Genomic DNA, 16,617 nt, shown 5'->3' with positions numbered 1-16,617 from the left:
ATATATATATATGACTTATAAAACAAGTATTGTCAAATGAACAGTACAGTGCAGTTGATTACTACCAAGAGGTCCAAAGATGATGACCTGTCTGGGGACCTTTGTATGCTGAAAATGCAAGAAAGTGGCAGTCAAAACACATTTATAAACAAATTCTGTTCCAGAATAAATATCCACAAATGGTTGAATGAATAAAAATAGTTATCAAGACAATTCAAATATTGTTTTCAATACAAGCTTCAAAAGTTTCTGTGTCATTGCAGAAATGTTAAGACAACTGACCCCCATTCTCATTTGGAAGAAACTGAAAAACTCATGTAATCTATATCCATTTCAACTCCATGACAAAAAAGGTAAGTGGCAGTAGTATAATTGTATAATTATTCAGGGTCTTCAAATTTCAGAAGCAAACTTGTAGAAGTAAGCTCAGGTTATGAGACTCAAATTTCAACAAATGAAACTGAATTATTGCTATCATCAAAATGAAATCTCAAGCTTACGCATCAGATATCCTTCATAGGCTCCAAAGGAAATATAAAATAATGGGTTGGTATCTAAAACTATCAGCATATGACCTAAAAAAAAAAATAGAATACAAGCAACTAAAATAAAAAGACAACACATTTAGACAATTAATAAATGTAATTGACACTATTTAAGTTACCAGGATGACACAAATGAACAGAATCCGGTGAGAATTGATCTGGTGGAGCAGTTGGTGGTGGGCTTTCCACAATAGCTTCCAACAGCTATAAAAGCTAGGCCAGCTTTGCTGGTCTTCAGATTGCATGTAAGGGAAACGTCCAATAGCACACTCAAGTACTACCAAGCCCAAACTCCACTATCACTGCTATAGTCATAAGTGCTCCACTATTCTTTCTGGCTAGCAAGAAAAAATAAAAATTTCAAGTCAATATTCTGCATGAAACTTTACTGCGTATGTGGTTGGATGTGTGGGGAATGCTATAAAGACTACAAAGGAAGAAATATACAGATCAAGGAATTCAATGTGATAAACGAAAAACAGTGAAATAAAAGGTTCACATACCGACATATAATGTAAGTTCCAACAAATGTATCCCTTTGACCATAGAGCTAGCTAGCATGCACTCACACCAAAATCAGTAATCTTCACTTCCCCTTTTTGATTTACCAGTAAATTGGATGGTTTTATGTCCCTGGTGATTACGTGTCTTTCATTGTGCAAGTACACAAGAACTTGCAAAACCTGAAATATACAAAAGGAAATAGGCTATTCAGCAGAAACAGAGAAGTTTTAAAATGTTGCAAGTGAATTTTGTTTGTAGCAAGCTGCCCAACATGAGTAATAAGAAGGAAGCTCACAGACCTGCTTACACACAACTGCAAGATAGGTCAAGAATGGGATTAACTTGTCGGATCACATCTGCAGAGAACCACGATCCATATACTCTAGCACAAGAGAATAACTCCATTGTGATAAAAAGAGTGGTAGCAACACAACATGGGAACATTGTGATGCCTGATTATTTTCAGCTCCTGCACAATTTGTTTGCGGATATCCTCTGTATGTTCACTGAATGACCTGTAATACACAACTCGGCGAAATTCCATGGTTCAGAAATCAATTCCCTATGCATCTCTTTGGTTTGAGAATCGTGTAGTACTAAACTTACAAATAGGAACCGCATAAAAAGTTCTTTTAGGGATGATGAAATGTGTTTTTTTTTCTTTTTTAATAATTTCTAAACGTGAAACACCCTAAACCCTCCTATTTTTTTTATAATTGAATAAGGAAAAGGAAAGATACTTACGATTCAAACAAATTAAAAACTCATTCATCTAGCAAATGGTTGAAGAACATAAGTTAAAGCCACAAAGCAAACAGGTCAGTATAGTTTTATATGGAACCCAAGGAATCAAAAGACATAGTTGCTAGTATAATGACCTTCAATGCAAACAGTCTTCCAATCCATTTATGACGAACAAGTTGTACAACACCGCCACTTCCCTTTCCAATTACTTTGATTGTCTCGAGGTTTCAAGAGAACTCAAAATCAAGCTCCTTGCAATCGGAAGGCTGTTCAATTACAAATAAGAACAAGTTTAAGAGGCTTTAAAACACAAAATTGAAGAATAATTGTTCTGGACATGCGGATAAAAGTCTGATGTCATATAACAAGAGTTTGTGACATAATTCACAGACATAAATAGGAGAAGATCAATCATCAGGGCCTGTGGTTATCGTTTCCTATAAGCAGATGAGTTATAGAGACAAAACTTGTAGTGAAAAGAGAATCCTTAAAATTCAAGAATAGTTATTCAAGCGCACTGAAGACTCAAAGTTATACTTCAACCAAATACCAAAATAAGACGCAATATAAATCCAGAATCAAAATAAAGAACTTACCCTGGATTCTTTTTCTTCAGAAATGAGGCGCAAACCTTTCTGATTCAAAAGCAAATCGCCATCATGAAACGTGCCACTCGCTGTCCTGACAATATACAACATAAAGTTCATGGTGTCAATTTAACGCGCTCAAATTAACCAAGAAGCTAACAACTAAATCTAGAGATTCAAAATTTTCTCCAATTTATTGGCCAAATTGAAGACCCATCAAGAAATATAAACAGTAATTAAAATCTAAAAATGTGAAATAATAGACATACAAGAAGGAGGTGATATGGGTTTCTTGAGCTGGAACTGAAAGCTTGAGTTGTTAATGGCTTCTTGGTCTTCATTGTACGTTCTAGGTTTTAAGAAATTAAGAGCAACTGTTGTGTTTCTAGGGTTTAAAGGGTGAGACGTGAGAGAGAGAGAGAGTAGATTATCTTTTCTGGAGAAAGTGAGCCGTAACGTAACTAAATTCAAACGAGGAAGGCCGCGAAAAATAACCATTGGCATTACTTGTAATTTAGGAAACAGGTAATAATCAGATGTTCGCGAACGTATTATTACGTGGGAACACCACAAAACAACCACCATAAAAAAGGTTAGACTGAATAGTGCATTTGTTTCCTATCTATTCTTATTCCAATTTGTTCTCTATTATCAAAATCTCACCTAAATTATTCAACTATTTTTAATTTTTAAATTCTATCTTGTAATAACCATTAACACTACCTAACAATAATATATCAAACATACTACTCAAATAACTAAACAAACGAAAATATTTCTATTGTTGTGAAGTCCCCCATCGCTAGTGTGAGAGGGGGTGTGTTTATATATGGGGCTAGAGGCCTAACCCAACATAATGCTTTTTGGGTCTGAAGCCCTGGAAAAAAACCTGTTGGGTTTGAAGTCCAGAAACAAAACCATGAGGTCCTAAGTGCCAAAACGGACAATATCATATTAGCCATTCACACTGTCTAAGTAATTTTTTTTTTTTTGAACCAAAAATTGAAAAATTCATTTCTCCTCTTTCAAAATTTGAAATTACAAAATTTTTAAACAGAAGAAATAAATATTAAATAGACAAAGATCCATCACGGATTTTGCACTACACGAAATAGGCGGCTTAGACAAAGACCAGGGGCAATGGGTCAAAATTAATTAAAATATTTTACAATAATACTATACTTACAAGAAATCTTATAAAGATATACATACAAAGTGAAGTAGCAAAAAATGAATGTAAAAGTGAAACAAAAAGTCAAACTCTATTCACTATTTTCATTTTTTGCCACATCACTTGTATGCAAATCTTTGTAAGTGTAACATTACTCATATTTTAAATACTTTTAAAATTATTTTATTTTAATTATATATATATAATTCTAAATGTAATTAATTGTTAATCAAGTATCATAAGTGTGAAATGGATGATAAAAATTTCAACCATAACGTTCAGTTTTTTTTTTTTTTTTTAAATAGAAAAAAATATTAACATATCATAATTAAGGTTTTAATTATTTTAATATTTAAAATAAAAAAATTAATTTTAATTGGGTACAACTTAAATATTAAGATATCAAGTTTGATGTTAAATTTTTTAAGTATAATGTTATTAATATCAAAGTCTTGTTAATTTCAATTTTAATGTTTATAGTTTAACTAGTTGAAAGGCCAGCACATCGCGCGGTTGCTTATGAAATTGGTTTTGACACCACGTTTGTTTGAATAACTGGAATTTAAATAGTGGATTTTTTAAAGATAATAACAATTGTTCGACATATTATAATGGTCTGAATAATGCAAATTGATAATTCTACAATAAGGTTTGGAAATCAAATAAACATTTTGTGATTTGGGACCAAATCACACTCTAAATCTATTGCAATTCAATCACACACACAAGATCAAAGAAGAATCGAAGACACAAATAATTACCATGGGCACTTGTCAAGATTTGAACAAGCTTGTCCACATTGAGCTGCAGAACACTGAGGCTCATTGCACTATGTATCAAGAAAGTTTTTACAGATTACAACTCACAAGAACTCTCAAAACTCTCTCAACGCTATACAAACACCCACTCAAAGTAATCCTTATAAAACCTAAGAGAAATCTAACCCACTCCTCTTAACCAAAAGGAAACACAACCTTTTTCTACATGATTCACCAAAATCGCCCAAGAACTACACAAATTGACTGAAAAGTAAGAATCCAGCAGAGAGCAAAAATACACGAAGAAGAGAGCAGAAAATATGTTCACACAATGGAGAATTGGCTGCTTTATATGTTGACTAAATGAGAGGAGGGAAGCATTGGATCTTCACACAAAGTGACGACAGGATTAAAAAAGGACAGCATTCAAAACAGCAGCGCATGGGATTAAGTCATGCGGCACGTTTATGGCTTCCAAGATTTAATGTAATTTGCACATTCGATATATTTTACACATTTAATACATTTTAAAAATTACAAAATTCAAATTCATTTTATTGAAATTCGTATAAAATATATATAACTCTTAGTTTTAATATATTATTTTTAGTTTCTTTTATTAGTTATTATTTAAAAAAATTGTTCTTTTCAATTTATGTTATTTAATATAATTTTATTAGATGAATATATAGATGACATATTATTGAATAATACATCATTAAATGTTTGTATAGATAACATAAGGAAGATGATGTAATGGAGATATTTCTCTCAAGTCAAACACCTCCCATATTTGGTGTGAGCGAGGCCTAATTCCTATATGTCTTGATCTAGCCTAAGATGCTTAAGCAATTGAATTAGCTGGGGCCCACACATTTGGTGCTCTCCTTATTCAGAGGTTTTCTAACTGAATCTATGTGGAAGTTTAATCTATGAATTAATTTTGTACTTTAGTCAAGCTACATGGATCGATGTGCTTACTTACAACCCAAAACCTAAATAAGCTTGACATATGTCTTACCCCTTTAAAGCCCGTGGTTGCAAATTGTCAAAAATTCTCAAGTTTTAAATATATATCTTACCAGAATTTGGAGGTTGTTTGATTTGAATTACTGGCTGTTTTTCATAATTTACAGGAATATTCTGTAGTTGGATCACAAATCAGGGAGTCAATATATTACTGTTGTGTTTGTTGTTTTACTAAGCACATTAACATCTTATTGTGTGAGTGGTGTGGACTTTGCCATGCTTTGTTCTTACATGTACTGATATTTGATTTACAGACCGGATCATTAGTGTTGGATCATGCAGATGAACGTGCGTTGGGACTTCATTTACTACAATTTTCTGAGGTAGATATTTCTCCTTTGCATCTTGACCTTAGTTGGGATGTTATTTAATTAGCTCATCATATAGAATATTTACTTATGATGGATGTGTTTTCCTCACTTTTCAGGTTGTTGAGGAGGCCTGTTCTAATCTGCTGCCTAATGTTTTGTGTGAATACCTTTACAATTTATCCGAATACTTCACAAAATTTTATTCGAATTGTCAGGTATGGTCAAGACTCAATATGGTGGTAGATATTTTGTATTTGATTTCATCATTTTTTTTGGCTTGAGATGAGATAGGGAAGTAGCTCTCTAGGTCATCCTTAGTGTTGAATAGGAAGACAGCAACTAAGTATGATTTAGCCACCTTTATCAACCATATTAACTAAGCAAAGAGTTCACTGTATGCGTCTCCTCAATTTTATTATGATTGCAAGGAAATTTTAATATGTCCTGCTAGATGAAGATGCACTTAAAATTTGCATGAAAATTGTGGAAATGACTTTTTAAATTTCCTATTATGTAACTTCATTTTATTGAAAAATGGCACAGGTTGTTGGGTCAGCCGAGGAAACAAGCAGACTTTTACTATGCGAAGCAACAGCAACAGTTATGAGGAAATGCTTTTATCTTCTTGGGATTGTACCCGTTTACAAGATATGACTGATTAAATGTGTAGCCCGTTATAAAGGGTTGTAAGTTATTCGCTTCATTTAGAGATTGTATACAGAATTGCACTTTTGGCAAATTTTGGTTGGAAAATTTGGCCAGGCAATTATAAGAAAGTCAGATTTTGAATTTGTATTATTTAATTGTGAACAATGTTTTAATAACTAACCTAGGGTGGAACTCGACTAAGTTGTCGGGTCTCGGGTTGACCGGTTTAACTGGTTTGATCGGTTGGCCAAATCGGGTGTCAAAAAGTTTAGGGTGCACTTGGTTCATTATTCTGATATTTTTTAGAATAATATTTTGAAAAAAAGTAAAATTGGGTGATTATTACAATGTAGGATTTGGAAATTAACAAAAATATCTCATAGGTTCGTTTATTTATTAAAAATCTTTATAATAAAATATTGAAAATTAACAAAAACATCCCTATTCATCCATTAAATACTGACAATCGGTCACCATCGTCGGAGGGTAGTTGGAGTTATTGTATCGGCGTATGACTGGTTGGTCTGCGTCGATATGACATTTTTCGGTTAGATCCATGATGGATCTGGTCAGAAAATGTCAGATCGACGGCTAGATTTGGCCATTGACGGTTAGATCTGGTCGCATTTGGTTGTCCAAGACGACCAAAGATATGATCGTCAACGACAACCATATCTTTGTCGTCATTGACGACTGACTATGGCCAAAGATCTGGCTGTCAACGGCCAGATCTTTGGCTGTGGATCTGGCCGGAAAATGTGAGGTCGGCGTACTACCGGTCATATCTAACCGATAGTGCGCCATTATACTAGATTTCGATCAACTTTTGGCAGTGGTGGTCGGAATCTGACAAATGTGGGTTGTTAGAGTGCTTTTGTCAATTTCTAAATTATTATTTTGGGGTGTTTAGTTAAATTAATAAATCTAAGGGGTTTAAAAAGAATTGAATAATATTTTGAGAATAAGGAAATAAATATGTATTTTGGATAGAATATGGAAAAGGGTAGTGAAAAATTGTGAAACAAAGGGGCCTTTAAAGTTCAGCAAATACATCCCTAAAACATTGTTAAGTCCCTATAGTTTTGAAATTTAGCAAACACATCCCAAATACAAATCAACGGTCGACTAGTTGACAGCAGCGACACACCAAACACAATTCCAATCACCTCTTGAGTCCATACCTTAGAAAATCTACTCAACATCAAGCCAAAATCGACCGATTTCTACAGGATCTTACCAACGTTGGCGTTGACCTATTCGCCTAAATCTCACCATCATTGGTATCGACAACCCTCTTCATCACCATGAAATATCCCCTCAGCCTCTTGACCAAAACCCATCTCACCTCACCCCCGTTCACCTCGCCAATCGCCAGCAAAAGTCGACTCTTGCTACCATTGTTTTTTTTTTTTTTTTTTTGGTTGATTAACTCATCGGAAATCAATTTCGTCGTCACCATTGTACTCACCGGCACATCCTGTTCAAAAGTCCCAACATCCCGGCTTTTAATTTTTTGTCAATCATCATCCCAAATTCTTAGGTTTTGAGTGAATAGAAAAATTATTAACCTAGCCCGGTGAAGGTCTTAAGTCCCTTTTTAATCGGCTGGGTTTTAAAACACTGATTGTGAAGTTGGTTTCAAAGATCTACCTCTATACTTATGTAGTGCAGTTACATCGAGTCACATACAAGCATAACGGAGTCTCTGTACAACAAAAGCTTATGACACTCAAATGTCAGAGGGTAAATTAGTTGATTCATTACCAGACTGAATTGTGAGAAAAAAAAAAAAAAAAATGCAAGAATAGTAGTGTCAAGTTTCCTTGCGTAATTTTGTTTATGCGGAAGTAGATGTTCAAGAATCATGCCGTCGAAGTTCGGAGTCTTCACTTGATTCGCATCAATTTTCACAAACAAATTGGCCGAAGACGAGATTTGCCGTTTCCGACTTGGAGTGGAAGTACATTATACTTCATTAATCTCTAAACAAGAGAAGTTGATCCTGATTCTTCAACTTAATCGGACACTTTCTCAAATTTTCATGTATAACAAAAGGGATGTAAAGAATCTGTATCCACATCAATTCTCAAATGGCTGTATGTCCTGAGCATTAAAGAATAGGCTAACGTGAACTCTATAAGCTTTAACACTTCATATAAGTAGAGTGGAGGTGGATGCAACGATTCAATACTGACGACACGCTTCAACAAGCTACAAAGTTGTTGAAAAGAGTCAAATAACTTTTGAGTAAGCATTTTCTGTGTATGGCTATAATCTTTCATCTATTAAATAAGGCCTTCCCTACTATTTATGGCACATTGCAAAGATGGTTTGGATAATTTTGGTTGGAGATCCCATGTCGAATAGATACGGTCAAGTCAATAAGTTTATAAGAATGGACAATCATTTCACTCATTAAGGCTTTTTGGGTAAAGATTTAAGCCTAAAAACTAACAAATATTATCAAAACCAATCTCTTTTGAACTGAGTGATTGACCAGAGATTGCCAAACTATCACTATTTATAGGTGGGCTGCCAAACGACCACTATTCATAAGCAATTACGCTTCCGATTTATAGTGAGAGAAAAACTGGGCATACATATTATCAAGGAACGACGCTTTCATTCACATAATCATCCACCATATCAGGTCACTCGATCAACTGCGGATTTTATGTAATTTTATAAATGCCATATATCACTTTTTAAATATTGGTCGTTCATTTCAACTTGCTGCAATTAGCACTCACATCAGTTTCAATAAGTTTGATAGCCTTTCCTGCAAATCCTTTGTTCAATCTCTCATGGTATCAGCTGAGCTGTTTCTTACAAGGCAAACAATTAGACAAGTAGAAACAGCTAGGGAGCCTTTTACCACTGATATTTGCAGTATCTCTGTATAACGGGTGAATTTGTAGCTACCTTCCCTTGAAAAATTTGTGCTACTTTTCATTTGGTGTTTGAATTTTGATCTGGGCTAAGGATCAGGATTGAGAAAAGGAATTTTGTTTGTTATTTGCTGGCATATCTACTGCAGATACCTCCCAACTTGTAACTCCATCTGAATATTTGTGATGTTTGAGAACTAATCTTGTGTCCAGTTTTTCTCGAGTTGAACGCTTAATTATAAAAAAAATTCATTCAAGTTTTTGATCTCTTTCTCAAAAAAAAAAAAAAAAAAAAAAATCATCACATAAAGGTGTTACTGAAGAATGCAGATAAAGCCTCAGAATGTAATTATATATCAAAATCATCTCAAGTTTAACTAGTACAGAAAACCCAAAACTAGCTAGCTTGCTACAAAAAACATGCGAGTTTCGATATTAGTTTTGCCCAGGTCATAAGTTCTTCTGTACTGAAGGCCTGCAACCATTCACAAAATTACTTCTATTACCCATTGATGATAAAAACGATCCTCTTGTAAATGAAGACTTCTTTGAGATAGTAGCCTTAGGACTGTATGACTTGTGGCCATCCAAACCAGCTGCATAGCTCTTGCAAGACTTCATTTTTAATCTACAAGAAGCTCCCTTCTTTACAAGATCTTCCAGGTTCTTCACACTTGCTAAAGATGTAAAAGACTGAGACTTCCCCTGATAAAACTTTGAAAGACCTCTTCTGCATAACAAAATTTATAAGCTTTAGAGAATAGAACTATAATTATTCACAAACAAATGATATCACCATTCATCTCTATGAATACTTACTTGATGGGGAGTTGAGCAACAAGCTCAGATAATTCATACAAAGGTCCATTTGAAGATGATGAAGAAGATGTACACGACCCTGAAGAAGATGCATCCTCCATCAACTCCGTTACAAACAATGAAGAAGATACAGAGTTTGTTGAATCTTCTAAGGATTCAACAGATGATACTGACTCAGAAATTTCATTACTACCTTCTATAATGACCCACTGATCATCTGGTTTATTTTTCAAATTACTCAGATGTTCAAATAACTGGTTGCTACCATCCATGATCACCCACTTCACAAAAATTCAGAAGTTGAATTATTGGTTCGATTCTTCAAGATCTATTGAAGACTTTTCTGTTGTATGGTCTTTGAAGAGGGAGCATTTATGTATATATACATAATACCTTTATACTCGGTGGCCAGCAAAGATTGGATAATGTTGACCATTTTATTTATTTGTTTATACATTAAAATACAATATGATGAGATTTGTAATTATCAACTGTGTATGGTTTAAACTTATTGCCTTTCCCATACTACTAGGAAAAAGGATAAGGTCTAATTTTGAAGACATCCATATCCGAGTCACCTCTTTTTTATATGGCTGAAACTCAGGTCACCATCTTTGGCAACTTTGCCTCATAAAGCTATGACAAATTTGCATATTTCCCCATTTCAAGGCCAATAACACAAAGTAAAAGTTTATGCCCAAGAGGAATCTCTACACTTAGCAGACCGCACCAATTTTTGGTGGGCATGGATAATACTTCCACCAATTCTTGTTTAACATGATATAATTCAAGAATTTCATTTTTCACCATTTTCACTCATGTGTACAAACTTTATTTGTCTTTTACTCATTTCTCAGTGTAAAACAATCCCAGATCTTTAAAAAATATAATATATAGTATTTATCTAGATTTATTATGATGTATTAAAGCTGTAAATAATTATGGAATATTCATGGGTTATGAGCTTAATATTTAAGGGGGGAAATTAAGGTAGGTAAGGATAAGAAGGTTGACTTAGATTAGATGATAAAGGAAAAGCATGTGGGTATGTGATGGGCACCCAAACTGCCACCACATGCTACTGCCAAATTTAATTCTTCTAGTAATCTTATCCATAAAATATAATGACATCTCACTCACCTTTTCTTTTATTATTATTAATGCTTTAAACCTTTTACTACTATTTTTCTAATAAATGACTTGCCCTTTCCTAATTCCCATTTATGTACCAACTGATTTTTCTCGTAAATAAGTCCTATCCGTTTTCTCATCTCGTTTTGGGCACGCGGAGTTGATGATGTAGTTCTCTATTTCATTAGAAATACAAGTCTGCATATGTAAGGACATAAATGGCATAATTAATATAATAATAGCGAATTTAAATATGTTTCCTGAAATGAAAAAATTGAGTCTGTTACTCATACGACCTTGATGAAAAACATAAATTGCGTATTGGAATTTGTAATTTCTTTTTCATAATTATTATTCTTTTTAGAATACTAATTTGATACACACCTACTAAATCCACTCGACTGAATTAACATGAAATTAGGCAAATAGTTGCGCATACCAATCTAAAATCTAATAAACCAACTCTTGGACAATCGAGTGATTCTATAAAAATTCTTGGATGTATTATTTAAGAGATCTTAAGTTTAAATCTCTCTTTAGTTGTTAATAAGGGTGGTTACCGAAGCTCTTACCCAACCGATAGTTTTACGGTTCCAAATGACTAGTTAAGATTCACGTAAGTTGACCCGAATACCCTAATAACAAAATAAAATAAAAAATAAAAAATCTAATGTTGAACTAATACATTTTAAAATTACTTATTAAATAATAACTCATTTATATTGATAAAAAGCACTTTAACAAAATCAATCAGTTGTAGCCTTAATTTGAAATCATTAAAGTTTGTGCTTAACTTCAACTCACACTCAAGTTTGCCACCCCTAACTCATCCCTAGCAAATAAACTTTAGCTCAACCAGAAATATGGAAAAGAGGCAAAAATAAATATAATACAGTATGTTATTATCTCATTTCCTCGTCATTTTGTTTGGCCCTAATGATTGTATTAGTAATTAATTTCATTTTTTTAAGATTCAATATAAACAGCAGAAGGATACCAACAATTTTCCATTAAGTTGTCTCACAACTGAAATATTAAACTCAATCTGTAAGAATAATTTATATAAATCATATGCTTAAAGTGCTATATGAAAATTGATATAATGTTGGCCAAGACTGATTACTGATACACTGGTAGATTCATATTACACTTCAAATATCATCATTATAAGACAAACTACCTTGGATAATTAACAGGAGGTTCCAAGCTACCAACCAAAATTCCAAGATCAATGTCCTTGTCTTCAAACTTTTTGATGAATGGGTGACTCTGAAAGCACAAAAAAATCATGCATATGAGACTCCACTCTTTCTTAAGAGAAATATATATATATATGACTTATAAAACAATAATCAATAATACTATGTGCACTAACCATTTTGTACTAATCCAAGTACTAACATTGAAAATTTGAAATTCCTCAAAAAAAAAAATTCAAATTTTCACGGTTAGTACTTGGATTAGTACAAATTAGTTAGTGCACATAGCATTACTCAACAATAATATTGTCAAATGAACAGTACAGTGCAGTTGATTACTAACCAAGAGGTCCAAAGATGATGACCTGTCTCGGGGATCCTTCTGTATGCTGAAAATGCAAGAAAGTGGCAGTCAAAACACTATTTATAAACAAATTCTGCTCCAGCAATAAATATTCACAAATGGTAGAATGATAAAAATAGTTATCAAGACAATTCAAATATTTTGTTTTTTCCAATACAAGCTTCAAAAGTTTCATTGTGTCATTGCAGAAATGTTAATTGACAACTGACCCCCCATTCTCATTTGGAAGAAACTGAAAAACTCGCAATCTATAACCATTTCAACTCAATGACAAAAAAGGTAAGTGGCAGTAGATATAATTGTATAATTTATCAGGGTCTTCAAATTTCAGAAGCAAACTTGTAGAAGTAAGCTCAGGTTATGAGACTCAAATTTCAACAAATTGAAACTGAATTATTGCATATCATCAAAATGAAATCCACAAGCTTACGCATCAGATATCCTTTATAGGCTCCAAAAGGAAATATAAAATAATGGGTTGGTATCTAAAACTATCAGCATATGACCTAAAAAAAAAAATAGAATACAAGCAACTAAAATAAAAAGACAACACATTTAGACAATATTAATAAATGTAATTGACATCTATTTAAGTTACCAGGATGACACAAATGAACAGAATTCTGGTGAGAATTGATCTGGTGGAGCAGTTGGTGGTGGGCTTTCCACAATGGCTTCCAACAGCTCATAAAAGCTAGGCCAGCTTTGCTGGTCTTCAGATTGCATGTAAGGGAAACGTCCAATAGCACACTCAAGTACTACCAAGCCCAAACTCCACATATCACTGCTATAGTCATAAGTGCTCCCACTAATTCTTTCTGGCTAGACAAGAAAAAATAAAAATTTCAAGTCAATATTCTGCATGAAACTTTACTGCGTATGTGGTTGGATGTGTGGGAAAATGCTATAAAGACTACAAAGGAAGAAATATACAGATCAAGGAATTCAATGTGATAAACGAAATACAGTGAAATAAAAGGCTCACATACCGACATATAATTGTAAGTTCCAACAAATGTATCCCTTTGACCCATAGAGCTAGCTAGCATTGCACTCACACCAAAATCAGTAATCTTCACTTCCCCTTTTTGATTTACCAGTAAATTGGATGGTTTTATGTCCCTGTGTATTACGTGTCTTTCATTGTGCAAGTACACAAGACCTTGCAAAACCTGAAATATATACAAAAGGAAATAGGCTATTCAGCCAGAAACAGAGAAGTTTTTAAAATGTTGCAAGTGAATTTTGTATTGTAGCAAGCTGCCCAACATTGAGTTAATAAGAAGGAAGCTCACAGACCTGCTTACACACAACTGCAAGATATGGTTCAAGAATGGTATTAACTTGTCGGATCACATCTGCCAGAGAACCACGATCCATATACTCTAGCACAAGAGAAATAACTCCATTGTGATAAAAAGAGTGGTAGCAAACTACAACATGGGAACATTGTGATGCCTGATTTATTTTCAGCTCCTGCACAATTTGTTTGCGGATATCCTCTTGTATGTTCATCTGAATGACCTGTAATACACAACTCGGCGAAATTCCAAATGGTTCAGAAATCAAATTCCCTATGCATCTCTTTGCTTTGAGAATCTGTGTAGTACTAAACTTACAAATAGGAACCGCAATAAAAAGTTCTTTTAGGGATGATGAAATGTGTTTTTTTTTTCTTTTTTAATAATTTCTAAACGTGAAACACCCTAAACCCTCCTATTTTTTTTTATAATTGAATAAGGAATAAAGGAAAGATACTTATCGATTCAAACAAATTAAAAACTCATTCATCTAGCAAATGGTTGAAGAACATAAGTTAAAGCACAAAAGCAAACAGGTCAATATAGTTTTATATGGAACCCCAAAAGGAATCAAAAGCACATTAGTTGCTAGTATAATGACCTTCAATGCAAACAGTCTTCCTATCCATTTATGACGAACAAGTTGTACAACACCGCCACTTCCCTTTCCAATTACTTTGATTGTCTCGAGGTCTTCCAAAGAGAACTCAAAATCAAGCTCCTTGCAATCGGAAGGCTGTTCAAATTACAAATAAGAAACAAGTTTTAAGAGGCTTTAAAACACAAAATTGAAGAATAATTGTTCTGGACATGCGGATAAAAGTCTGATGTACATATAACAAGAGTTTGTGACATCAAGTTCACAGACATAAATAGGAGAAGATCAATCATCAGGGCCATTGTGGTTATCGTTTCCTATAAGCAGATGAGTTATAGAGACAAAACTTGTAGTGAAAAGAGAATCCTTAAAATTCAAGAATAGTTATTCAAGCGCACTGAAGACTCAAAATTATATCTTTAACCAAAGACCCAAAATAAGACGCAATATAAAATACAGAATCAAAATAAAGAACTTACCCTGGATTCTTTTTCTTCAGAAATGAGGCGCAAACCTTTCTGATTCAAAAGCAAATCGCCATCATGAAATGTGCCACTCGCTGTCCTGAGAATATACAATTCATAAAGATTCATGGTGTCAATTTAATCGCATCAAATTAACCAAGAAAACTAACAACTAAATCGTAGAGATTCAAAATTTTCTCCAATTTATCGGCCAAATTGAAGACCCAATCAAGAAATATAAACAGTAATTAAAATCTAAAAATGTGAAATAATAGACATACAAGAAGGAGGTGATATGGGTTTCTTGAGCTGGAACTGAAAGCTTGAGTTGTTTCAATGGCTTCTTGGTCTTCATTGTGCGTTCTAGGTTTTAAGAAATTAAGAGCAACTGTTGTGTTTCTAGGGTTTAAAGGGTGAGACGTGAGAGAGAGAGAGTAGATTATTCTTTTCTGGAGAAAGTGAGCCGTTAACGTAACATAAATTCAAACGAGGAAGGCCGCGAAAAATAACCACTGGCATTACTTGTAATTTAGGAAACAGGTAATAATCAGATGTTTGCGAACGGATTATGTTACGGTGGAATCACCAACAAAACAACCACCGTGAAAAGGGTTAGACTAAATAGTGACTTTGTTTCCATACCCTATTCTTATTCCAAATCAAAATGCATATCTATTTCTCTATTTTTAAAATATCATCCTAAATTATTCAACTATTTTTAATTTTTAAATTCTACCTTGTAATAATTATCTAACTCTATCTAACAATAATATTTCAAAAATACTACTCCAAATAACTAAAGAAATGAAAATATTTCTAATGTTGTGAAGTCTCACGTTGCTAGTGTGAGAGCGGGTGTGTTTATATATGGGGCTAGAGGCCTTAACCAACATAATGCGTTTTGGGTTTGAAGCCCAGGAAAAAACATGTTGAGTCTGAAGTCTAGAAACAAAACCGTGAGGTCCTGTAGTGTCAAAACAGACAATATCATGTTCAGCTATTCACACGTCTAAGTAATTTTTTATTTTTTGAACCAAAAATTAGAAAATTCATTTCTCCTCTTTCAAAATTTGAAATTACAAAATTTTTAAATAGAAGAAATAAATATTAAATAGACAAAGATCCATCACGGATTTTGCTACCTTACACGAAATTAGGCGGCTTAGACAATGACCAAGGGCAATGGGTCAAAATTACTTAAAAATACTTTTACAACAATACTATTCTTACAAAGATATCCATACAAAGTGAAGTAGCAAAAATGAATGTAAAAGTGAAACAAAAAGTCAAACTCATATTCACTATTCCATTCATTTTTTGCTACATCACTTTGTATGGAGATCTTTGTAAGATTTCTTTATAAGTGTAACATTATTCATATTTTAAATACTTTTAAAATTACTTTTATTTTAAATTATATATAATATAATTCTAAATGTAATTAATTGTTAATCAAGTATCATAAGTGTGAAATGGGATGATAAAAATTTCAACCATAATGTTCAATTTTTTTTTTATTTTTTTAAAATAGAAAAAAATATTAATATATCATAATT

The 16,617-nt window shown here is 33.2% G+C and overlaps 3 protein-coding genes across 5 annotated transcripts in view; 1 reads left to right on the top strand and 2 right to left on the bottom strand.

Moving 5' to 3' along the window:
* The window catches only part of LOC116130581 (arginine--tRNA ligase, chloroplastic/mitochondrial-like), a 37,963-nt gene extending 31,660 nt beyond the window's left edge, over positions 1-6,303 (top strand). For all 3 annotated transcript variants that reach the window (XM_031416296.1, XM_031416298.1, XM_031416297.1), the window contains exons 16-18: positions 5,593-5,661; positions 5,766-5,864; positions 6,193-6,303. In XM_031416296.1, coding sequence (XP_031272156.1) covers positions 5,593-5,661; positions 5,766-5,864; positions 6,193-6,303 — 279 coding nt within the window. The remainder of the gene's footprint in view (positions 1-5,592; positions 5,662-5,765; positions 5,865-6,192) is intronic.
* A 3,196-nt stretch (positions 6,304-9,499) lies between these two features.
* On the bottom strand, positions 9,500-10,375 carry LOC116130700. Its single transcript, XM_031416425.1, has 2 exons — positions 10,005-10,375; positions 9,500-9,915 (listed from the first exon to the last, which is right to left on the bottom strand). The coding sequence occupies exons 1-2, from the start codon at positions 10,274-10,276 to the stop codon at positions 9,636-9,638; spliced, it is 552 nt and encodes a 183-aa protein (XP_031272285.1). The 5' UTR covers positions 10,277-10,375; the 3' UTR covers positions 9,500-9,635.
* A 1,813-nt stretch (positions 10,376-12,188) lies between these two features.
* LOC116130622 (mitogen-activated protein kinase kinase 6) lies at positions 12,189-15,511 on the bottom strand. The gene is made up of 8 exons (XM_031416353.1): positions 15,343-15,511; positions 15,077-15,161; positions 14,601-14,735; positions 13,998-14,222; positions 13,688-13,870; positions 13,297-13,520; positions 12,678-12,723; positions 12,189-12,404 (listed from the first exon to the last, which is right to left on the bottom strand). Exons 1-8 carry the CDS (start codon positions 15,414-15,416, stop codon positions 12,312-12,314), a joined length of 1,065 nt encoding a protein of 354 aa, XP_031272213.1. The 5' UTR covers positions 15,417-15,511; the 3' UTR covers positions 12,189-12,311.
* Between the last annotated feature and the right edge of the window lie 1,106 nt (positions 15,512-16,617).

This window comes from Pistacia vera, unplaced genomic scaffold (assembly GCF_008641045.1).
Source record: "Pistacia vera cultivar Batoury unplaced genomic scaffold, PisVer_v2 Contig223, whole genome shotgun sequence".
NCBI classification, from domain to species: Eukaryota; Viridiplantae; Streptophyta; class Magnoliopsida; order Sapindales; family Anacardiaceae; genus Pistacia; species Pistacia vera.
This window is presented reverse-complemented; position numbering and strand designations above follow the sequence as displayed.

Bases quoted from the DNA above. Each gene is read 5' to 3' on its own strand.
- LOC116130700 (XM_031416425.1), bottom strand. From the start codon at position 10,276: ATGGATGGTAGCAACCAGTTATTTGAACATCTGAGTAATTTGAAAAAT. The intron at 9,916-10,004 runs GTAAGTATTCAT...TTTGTTATGCAG, and splicing joins GTTGCTCAACTCCCCATCAA to AAGAGGTCTTTCAAAGTTTT.
- LOC116130622 (XM_031416353.1), bottom strand. From the start codon at position 15,416: ATGAAGACCAAGAAGCCATTGAAACAACTCAAGCTTTCAGTTCCAGCT. The intron at 15,162-15,342 runs GTATGTCTATTA...GTATATTCTCAG, and splicing joins ACCCATATCACCTCCTTCTT to GACAGCGAGTGGCACATTTC. The intron at 13,521-13,687 runs GTATGTGAGCCT...TTTCTTGTCTAG, and splicing joins GAACTTACAATTATATGTCG to CCAGAAAGAATTAGTGGGAG.